General features: G+C 39.0%; 1 protein-coding gene across 1 annotated transcript; it reads left to right on the top strand.

Annotated features, from left to right (window-relative positions):
* Window positions 1–353: 353 nt before the first annotated feature.
* Window positions 354–10,362, top strand: si:dkey-183i3.6 (linker for activation of T-cells family member 2). The gene is made up of 12 exons (XM_035433166.1): window positions 354–559; window positions 5,026–5,131; window positions 5,503–5,545; window positions 5,936–5,976; window positions 6,675–6,717; window positions 7,087–7,115; window positions 7,522–7,560; window positions 7,749–7,779; window positions 8,449–8,504; window positions 9,266–9,331; window positions 9,716–9,766; window positions 9,867–10,362. Exons 2-12 carry the CDS (start codon window positions 5,029–5,031, stop codon window positions 9,905–9,907), a joined length of 543 nt encoding a protein of 180 aa, XP_035289057.1. The 5' UTR covers window positions 354–559; window positions 5,026–5,028; the 3' UTR covers window positions 9,908–10,362.

Below are 10,362 nucleotides of genomic sequence, written 5' to 3'. Positions count from 1 at the left end.
GTTGTGATGATCTTTTGTAGGTATGAAGGGGCTGCCTAGTAGACTGGCACCAAAGTTTTAAACGTGATGCCAGGGGTTTATGGGTATGCAGTGGAGGGCAGTGAAGACGCAGGTCACATGGGTGTGTTTTTTTTTTGCATCTTGCTGTATTGGAGAAAGCTTCAACCGATTCAACCAGGATTCTAGGTACCCCCTGAAAGTGGAGCAGTGTGGCTGTAGTCCAAAGCAACTGCTCACGTTGTCTTTGTTGCTTGTCCATAAATCCCAAACCAAAGAAGAATTTCACTCTAGTACAAAAGCAGGCAGTAAAACGACGGGAGAGGGCGGAGAACTAGCGTGTGTGTAGAGACAGCCGCTAGCTCGGGGGTGGGGGTGGGTGTGGGGGCTGGAGATATTTGGCCTTGCGGGGGTGTCCAGCGAGCTTGTGCGCGGATGTGGTGAGGAGTTCAGTTTTGAACAGGAAGCTGTTAAATACAGCCCCCCTGCAGCCTCTCGCCACTCTAGCACCTTTCAGGAGCCCTGCCGACATGGAAGTACTCCGGCGGCCCATCAGATAAAGGTAATGTCCTCAAAAGTGCCCGTTCTTCACTTTGTCCTCTCATGTAGGTCTTTGATAAGGTAGCAGGACGGATGGTAATCAAAGGCACAAATGTGAGCTGCAAGCTGATCTGTCTGTAGTCTGGCCAGACTTTGAGCTTGGGCCAATCTTACTTTTTCCTCTAAAAATATTCTAGGTTTTTTTTGTTTGTTTGTTTGGTTATTTTTTTGGTTTTTTTGGGGGGAGGGGGGGGAGGTGGGGGGATGTTTTTTGTATTTTATTTACTTTTTTTAATTTTTTAAAAGAATGGCCAAAATCCCTGTCTGCTGTGTAGACCTGTCTAGATGAAATGCAAAGGACATTCGGGCCATCAACCTAACTTGTATGCATAGGTGTGCTGCTAATTTTTAGCCCATGTTCTCTAAGTTAAACGTAAAATCAGGATTGCTTTGTTTCATTGTATATGTATTGTATATGTATTGAAAGAATGTGAAGTTCATATAAAAATACTGATTTCAGAATTGTAGGCAGACAACACATGCCGTAATAGCAAAAGCAACCTTTAAAAAAAAGATTATCCTTAACCCCTTTTGTCTGAATAAGGCAAAACAAACAAAAAAAACAATAGGAGGGCATATTGTCCATTCTCCTTTTTTAAAAAAGAAAATGCCTCATTTTATGCAATTATTCAGTGCGATAGATTACATCATAATTGTCCAGGCATGTAATGATTGTGAACCTTAAACTGCCAAAGTGGTCCTTTCCTTGAGGAATATCGTAAACATGCACTGCATGTATATTTATACATTGTGCTCCTCCCCAGCCCTCAATAAACTCCTCTTAGTCCTGGGTCATTTCCATTCAGAATTCAATGTAAATATGCAAGCCTTCGATAACTGGCTCGGCTCAAAAATGTAATTTGGCGAAATGACTCGGAAAATCCATTTTAATTCTGTGTTCATTTCGATTCCAAAAATCCGCATTTTAAAGAGGTTCAAAGAGTTAAATTTTTCCACGCTGCTTGAGGAGCATTATAAGTCATTTTTAGACCAAAGGAAGTTGTGTAGTCACTAAGCAGGAAGGCCTAGCCACAACAGCATGCAGCAGGATTCTGATAGTGGCAGCAATGCAGATTTAACATCTCTGAACACTTGGGAAATTCTTAAGCCCTTTCCGCTGCTTGTATATATATGATTACGTTCCTGCCTATACTGTATGTAAAGAATAGAATTTAAGGAAACGAGGAAAACAAGCACAATGCCACTACTACTGTGAATGTGAAAACCTTTCAAAGACTCTACTTTCTTTTATTTTTTGACAGCATTTGGAAAGGCGTCGCAATGGGCTTTCAGGTGGTTGAGCCCGTAAAAGCACTCACTATGAGTTACAGCTGTGCCTATAGTCTATAAAATTGTTTGTTAAGTTCTTTAATTAGAATACTGATAGTTGGCATGACTGGGACTCGATTATTCCAAATTAGGAATAATAATGAATGCATTAATAAATGCTTTTGTTCAGTCCCAAATGGAAGTGGATAATTCATTTTCCTGAGGAAACTTAACCAAAAAAGGCATCTCATTTCAATTAAATGCAGGGGTCACTTAGGGGTCATCTAAATAAAGGATAAATTTATAAATATTTATATATGGAGAGCTCCATAACGTTTGGGACGAAGAGAGATATTCTTTTCTTGATTTGGCTCACAATTTTAGATTCGTAATCAAAAATTCATATGTGCATAAAGTGCAGATTCTAAGAGTTTATTAAAGGGCATCTTTTATACATTTTAGTTTCACCATGTAGAAATTACCGATTTTAATATATAGCCCCCTCCCCAGTTTCAGGGCACCGTAATGTTTGGAACAAATGGCTTCACGGGTGTTTTTGATTAGTCAGGTGCGTTCAATTTCTTCCTTAGTACAGATATAAGAGAGCTTTCTGTATGTAATCTTAATTCTAGGCTTTTGATTGCCTTTGGAGCATGGTTATTGGTGTTTGTCAACATGAGTACCAGATTTGTGCAAATGAATATTGGGGAAGCCATTAGGTTGAGAAATAAGAAAAAAGCAGTCTGAGACATTGGCCAAAACGTAGGCTTACTGTAATCGACTGTTAGGAACGACGTTAAGAAGAGTGCTCTGCTGAGCTCAGTGGTCTCGAAGGGCCAAGTGGGCCAATAAACACCTCTATGGTTAAAGGCCAACGAATTTTCACCACACTGAAGAAAACCCTCCAAACGCCTCGGAAACAATTTAGAAGGCAGTTGTAGATGCATGTGAGTGACTACCGTTTGCAGAAGACTTCACAAACAGAACAGCAGAAACTATGGTGCGAAATGCAAACCACTAGTTAGCCGCAAACAAAAGGCTGGCCAGGTTACAGGTCGCGAAGAAGTACCTTAAAGAGCCTGCAGAGCTCTGGAAAAAGGACTTATGGACAGATGAGACCAAAATTCACTTGTAGCAGAGTGATGGCAAGAGCAAAGTATGGAGACCGAAAGGAACTACCCAAGATCCAAAGCATCCATCTCATCTTTGAGACATGGTGGTGGGGGTGTTATGATTTGGGCACGTATGGCTGCCACATGTAGTGGCTCACTTGTTTTCACTGATGTAAATGCTGGTGGCAACAGAACAATGAACTCGGAAGTGTACAGAAGCATCTGATCTTCTCAAGTTCAAGCGAATGCCTCCAAACTCATCGGGCGGCACTTCATCCTACAGCAAGACAATGATCCCAGATATACTGCTAATGCGATAAAGGAGTTTTTAAAAACCAAAAACTGGTACAGGCCCGGTCAAACAATTCACATGTGGTCAAAGTGCACATTCTGGCTTTAGAATGTGTACTTCAACCACGTGAATTATTTGATTACAAATCCAAAACTGTGGAGTAGAGAGCCAAAACAGGAAAAAACATGTCTTTGTCCCAAACATGATGAAGTGAATTTTTAAATGAGATCGTAAAACCAGTTTTTTCTTTTCTAAAAGACAGCAAGCTCTCAATTGGAGAAGAAATGCCTAATCACAACACATACCTTCATACCAACGAAGAGATGGGGATTTGAATGGGCGCTGTAAATTTACCATCTCTGTATGTGGGCACTTCAGTGAGCACTACTGCATTGCTTGGACTCAGGGCATGTGTGTTCACCTGTTCCAACTGCAAGACATAACATGAATATTTTGATTACATTTTGCCAAAAGTGGATAGGGATCCATTATTCCCTGGGCCCTACTACAGAGAGTGATGAATTGTCGGAGGAATTTACGGAGAAAAAAAATCATTTTCTTTTGTTTTCGCTTGAATAATTCTTGTTTGTGAAGGGAAAAAGAAATGTATATATTTTTACAAGGGCGAAATTCTCCTTTAACATGCTGTTTCTATGCACCCCTTGTTTCATAATTACAGCTTTATTATTTAGAGCCAAAATGTATTTTTATATAGAGCCGGACTCTTCTTATTGCACTGATGTGTGTACATCAGTTTATCGTTTCAGCTTTTTGTCACAGGAACTACAATGAGGTCAGTAATACTTGGTGACAACAATGGTTTCATTACTTAGAACGGTTTTTTTGATCTGTATAGCCCACCTCGAGCCTTCTGGTAGTCACATACACATCCTGTGGTTGACTGCAAGTTGTTTACAGGAAAGCAGTTTGAGCTGAGGCGTTTACCTGGGCGGGCATTTCTTCGGGTTCGTTTATTTCTTTATTTTATTATTTTATTTTTATTAATATTATTTATTCCCCAATTTATGCGAAGGTTGTCTGTGTAATACATATTTTGGCCCAATTAAGATATAGTTGAGTGTTCCGATTTCTTTGGCTTTTAAGATTGCAATACACTTTTTAAAAGCCCTTATTAAAGCCTTTTAATCATGTTCTATTATTAATTATTGCATACTTCAACTATGATTGTTTGATATGAATTCACATTTATTAAATGATCATTCATGATTAACAACATTATCCTAAATAATGTTATCTTTTTTATTCTCAATGTTGAATTGCAAATCTTGTTTTTTGTTTCATTTCTTCAAGTTTATATTCATGTCTTTAACTAAACAAATTCCCTCCAGGAAAATATTAATTCATAAATGATTCATTGTTTCCTTCAATGACTACTGGTCATCATTACACTTAAGACCTCTGTGGAAAGGCACTGGCTTTATTAGCTCAGGAGGTAAGAGGGGTTGTCTGGCAGTCGGAGGGTTGCCAGTTCGATCCCCCGCCCTGGGTGTGTCGAAGTGTCCCTGAGCAAGAAAGTTAAGTTAAGTTAAGTGTCCCTTAACCCCTAATTGCTCCCAACGAGCTGATTGGTACCTTGCATGGCAGCCTTTCACCGTTGGTGCGTGAGTGTGTGTATGTGAATGGGTGAATGAGAGGCATCAATTGTAAAGCGCTTTGGATAAAAGCGTTATATAAATGCGGTCCATTTACCACTGATAAATGAAGCAGGCCCTCGCTCCCTCTGTTTCCCACTAGGTGATGACTGTCTTCCTCAGCCAGCAAGAGGCTGGCTTGGCCGTAGCATCCCTGCTTTCCCTAGGGGTCCTGTGTGTCATGTGTCTAAGCTGTCGTAAGAAACCTAGTGAGTACCGTCCATTTTGCTTCATGCCCAGTGACTTTTTTTTTAGAACTCTTCGTCTACTGCCTGGCTACCTTAACCACCAGCAACCGTGTGGCTTCCACCTGGGCGACACACGGCAGCCATTTCGTGCCAGAACACTCCCCACACATCATCTTAGCATAGATATAACCAAGTATAAAGAATAAATCATACATCTAAATCTGAGATAAGGAAAAGCTGCTACTATTTTTCCGATCTGAATGAAACATCTTCACAAGGGGTTAATGCTGCTACTCATGAATTCCCCCAAAAACAATCATTACAGACAATCTGGGAGAAAAATTATGGTAACATTGGGCCAGTTCCAAAATATGTGTATTTTTCTACCGCAGGGATTATTCGTGAAGAAAACGTCATTTATGGCCAGCAACTGGTGTAAGTACGATTTGTGTAACGGGGCAGATCAGTCATCGATTGGAAGCAAGCGTAGATCAGATTACTAAGTGAGAGTTCAGTTCATTTATCAGGAGAATCTGAATCTGAACATGTCATTGTAATTATGTAACTTCAACGAGGAAATCTAAGAACAAATTTGAGGCCAAATATTGAGTGTTTATGGGAAGTAGAAACTTGTTACATGAGATTTTCTTTTTCCTGTGGTCTGTCTTTTTCCCGCACGTGCCAGAACCAGAATCACTAGCCAATCAACCCCAGACTTGTATTACTTTAACCATTTTGTGAAGAAAGATGAAAAATAAAATTTAAGTGATATGATTATGAAATAGATCTGCTATCACTTGCCGTTTATTTTTCATTTTCTCTTAGCCGTGGAGGTCGTAGGTTTACCGTATTACGATCCAAAACCGGTAAGCAATCAATCAATCGCTCAACCAATCAATTCATTTGCCTCTTGGTTTTAGCCACGTTAAAACAAACACTCAACTTACAAAAGATACCACATCATGTGGCAAGGAATATACCAATTAGAAATTAAATAAAAAAATGTGGTGTTTTGAGACACCAGGGCCTACACAGTTGCTAAAATATTAAAAACATAAAATTTTCTCGGCACCATGTAAAATAAGTTCATACACAGTCACAATGAAAGTGCCCAAGAGAAATTACAAGCTCAAAGGTTTCTACATAGTAGTATTATCGGCAGTTTCATGCTCTAATTAATCAAATAATTGATGCACAAAACATTTGCATAATTTCATTATGATACACTGCATTAATTCCTCCTTCTTACCCAATGTAGTTGGCTGTGTTCAGGTTAAACAACTGTACGCTAACATTTAAACTGTCATTCACTCATTATCATGGCCTCCTAGTTTTGTTTTTCTCTTCTACTCCACAAACGCATATTTTGACATGATCGGCCCCAGTACAAAAATATATCACATTCCAGAAAAGGGCTTTGCAAGGTAACAGACTGTACTGAAACTAGAGAGTACACGTACTATGATCTGCACGATATAATTAGCCTGACTGGGTTTTTCCAACTCAACACTTTCGACCTTTTTGACCTTTCATCTTTAATGTGCCTCCTCTTGCTTTTTTCTAGTTCGACTGACCGCGACGCCAGGAGACCTACCGCCTACCCCACGGTACGGGCTCCACAGATTCCATCAGTCAGCACTTTGATTGAACTGTATTTCAAGGCCACGTAAAGTAGCGTACATTACTCTCCACTAAAATGGTGTGCAGCACAGCTACAGTATGTATTGTCATTCAAGAGTGTTCAAAATATGTCTTCCTTAGCGGTCTCTTTTCTTCTTTCTCAAAATTTCCCTATGCCATTCCTTCAAAACTAGACCCTGTCTGCATGAGTTATAATACACCCAGTTTTATTATTGGGTCACAGTGTCAAATGCAATTTCAGCAGTGTTTTTGTTGGAACTGCCAGGGTATTTATTATATGATTTATTTATGATTTTCATTAAGAGGAGATTCAAATGCTTTGATTGTTATTTTAGGGAGTCGAGGATCTGTGCTACTGCAGCAGGTAAACATCATTTAAATCCGACACAAAATGAACAATTGAAATTGTCTTTGAATGATGCATTTGTTTTGGGTTTTAAGATTCTGATGAAAAACTTCACGAATTCCAACCTGAATTATTCAACCTGAATTATTAAATCAGCGTGTGCTTTGTTGTGCATTATAGTTTGGCTGAGATTTTGGAAAACCAAAACTCCACTATGGTGCTGCTACCAAAAGATGCAGACATTGAGGCATATATATTAGAGTCGTGGAGTTAAAAATCTTCTGCATCAGTTCAGTGAATGTAAAACTGCACCTGTAAATTTGTATAAGAACTAACAATGCATGTTTTGTGATGCACAGAAGCTTCCCCATTCCCTTGTTTTCAATGACAAATACAAATGCATTTATTTTTATTTAATCCCTAGCTGCTGACGACCAACCCAACTATCAAAATATTCATAAATGTAAGTAGCTGCTTTGAATTCCTTATACGGTACCACACAATGTAGTCGTATGAGCTGTTTGTTTTATTTCACAGTTGTGGTATTATCACAACTGTGATAATACCACATGTGAAAATGTGTTTATGCTCCATCAGTAATGCTTTTTAAAGGAAATCATCAGACTACTCTTCTCTCAATTCCCTTTATAGCTCATTTGAATGAATTTGACAACATGTATGTGTAAGTACTGCATTCCCCTTATTTCTGAGGATCGTTCATTGTTTGGGTTGGTGTATAGCAGTGAATAACGATTTGCACTAAGGAAGCATGCCTGTTTGTTCTTTTTAGTTATTATAAGCTGTACCTTTCCTGTGGGTCAAGCTCACCAATGCTTTGTTTATGAGCAAAACCTGAAAAAATATTAGCAGCTTCCCTTGACTGGATCATTATACACTGAAAAGAACCCCTTGGAAAAATGGTGGATAAGGTAAATGTGTTGGGGTATAAACAGGAGAAAGCATCAGGATAAAAAACAATATATCCCACAGAAACGTAGCTCAGAAGTTTTATATCCTTTATATCCAGTTATTTATCCATTAAATTGTTATAACTCCACCTTCCACTACAATGTTTAAAATGTAACTGGTATGGGCAGACTAATCTCTTTACATCACAACAATAAATGTGTGTATCAAAAGCAAAAGAAACCATTTATTATTATTATTATTATTATTATTATTGTTGTTGTTGTTATTATTCTGATCCACTTTTAAAGAATGCTTTGAATCTTTTTTTCCTTTCCTTTGCATTTTGTCATTAGAATCCTAAATGCATCATGCTGTAAAATTGGAATATGTTCTACTACATGCATTCACAAGGTATGCTCAAGACCTGTCTGTTATTTCACAGGAATCCGATTCCAAACTTGGTCTACCAGAACGTAACAAAGCCTGGTCCAAACAAGGGTAAGCAAACGGGGGGGCCTGTATCACCAAGCAGGATTACTGAGTAAAAACCCAGAACAGCTCTTTTTACTTCAGTCCGTGTTCCAGATCTGGGAGGGTTCAGGTTTTTACTCATTGCAGTTATTCAGCAGTGATCCTGATTCAGGTCTCGAGTGCGCACATCTGACGAAGTTTACTGAAAAAAAAGTGCGTCCATGTACAAGGGATAGTAAGTAATATCGTAGCAAACAGAAAGCCTCTTCGTCGCTTCAGACGTATTCGGTTCTTCTCGCTTTTGAGTTTTTGCGACATGAAGGCCGATTTATTTTCTAAGGGTCAGAACGAGAGCAGAATGGAAACTATTTGCAAGCGCTCTTTGAAGAAGCAGCAACTCGGTTCAGCTATAATAGCAAATGTCAGGTCACACGACATCCTCTCACTCTGTGTGATCTGGGTAAGGGCGATGTCTACCGGCCAAACCGCAGAGGTTGTGATGAGAGCGCCATTTTACCTTCAGCTGAACAAAGGACGACAACGCAGAACGGATACTCGTTCATTAAACACGACGCAGAAGAGAACTGTTTTTAAAAAATTATTTTTTTTAGTAATTCAGTCTTGACTGAAATAGTAATCTAGCCATTTACACACGCACTTATATTTTTAAAGTGCTTTTAGGATCAGTCATATGCCTAAAACCAGGGCCTTCTTGTGTTTTTGTGTATTGTGTAGCCACAACAAATGTTTTATGTCAATTCCTTGTCTGTATGTTCCCCTTTTTACAGATGAGGACTCATATTCATACGAAAATGTGTTCCCTACTCTACAGAACGCTGTTAATGAAGACTCTGGTAAGCCCTTCGGTACCGTCCAAATTCTTTCAACAGAGAAATTTATTATTAATTGGATTTTGTCCAAATTGTTGAGTAGTAAGGTAATTTTTGGATTTTTAAGTTTTTAGTTGCCACGCCATATACAATGGCCATGATGTCACTTATGAATAAATGTCACTTATTTTTTCTTCTACATTTTTAATTTTTTACCTCGGCATTACAGCATCTAAATTCTAAATACGTTTCCTTATTGTATTCCTAAAGATATAAAAACGAGATACCTTCTTCTAGCTTATTAAATTGTTCAATTGTTCATGCACATTTAGTATTCAGTAGTATGGTTTATTATTAAGATATACGGTTTTTAAACATCATCCAAATGTGCTATTCATTTCATTACAGAGAGTTCCGATTATGCAAACACCAGCTTCCTGGAAGAAATGAAACAGGAAGGTGTGTACATTTTTAGCTTCCCTCACCTGCACGGATCTTACTTTAAGCCATTACATAATCCGCACTCAACATTGAAAAACTATGCATATCTCTGTTTCAGAGGAGCCAGATTACGTGAACACTGAAGAAAATAATACCTGACAGTACGCCACCCCCCACCCCACCCCAGTCCAAGATATCGCAAGCCCGTTTACATGAAGAGAACCAAGAGATTGCAAATAATGTGTGGTGCCGATAGGCTACGTACTCTGAAAAGAGTACCAATAACTCCCGGAGGAACTGAAGACAGGCAATATTGCTACAGAATTGAATTAACTTGGGAATGGTCAGACAGCTGCGGAGTGTAATGACCAAGACTACCCGTTCAAATCAAATCTGCTCTGTCGACTCCAAGTGACGTACAAGCGTAAACGCAAGCCTCATCTTCCTCGTCTTCAGGAGTTTCGTGTCGAGGTTCTGAGCCAAATCCGATACCATGAATGATGCATTTCGCTAAATTATAAGTGGCGAGTCAACGAGAACCTTGCTCGAGTGTTGAAACTGGCCTGAAAACCCCCGGCTTCTTTGTTTTCAAAATAAAATGTGATTAAGATATA

This window comes from Anguilla anguilla, chromosome 9 (genome assembly GCF_013347855.1).
Source record: "Anguilla anguilla isolate fAngAng1 chromosome 9, fAngAng1.pri, whole genome shotgun sequence".
In the NCBI taxonomy this organism is placed as follows: Eukaryota; Metazoa; Chordata; class Actinopteri; order Anguilliformes; family Anguillidae; genus Anguilla; species Anguilla anguilla.
Note: the sequence above shows the minus strand (reverse complement) of the source record. Positions and strands in the feature narration are given on the sequence as shown.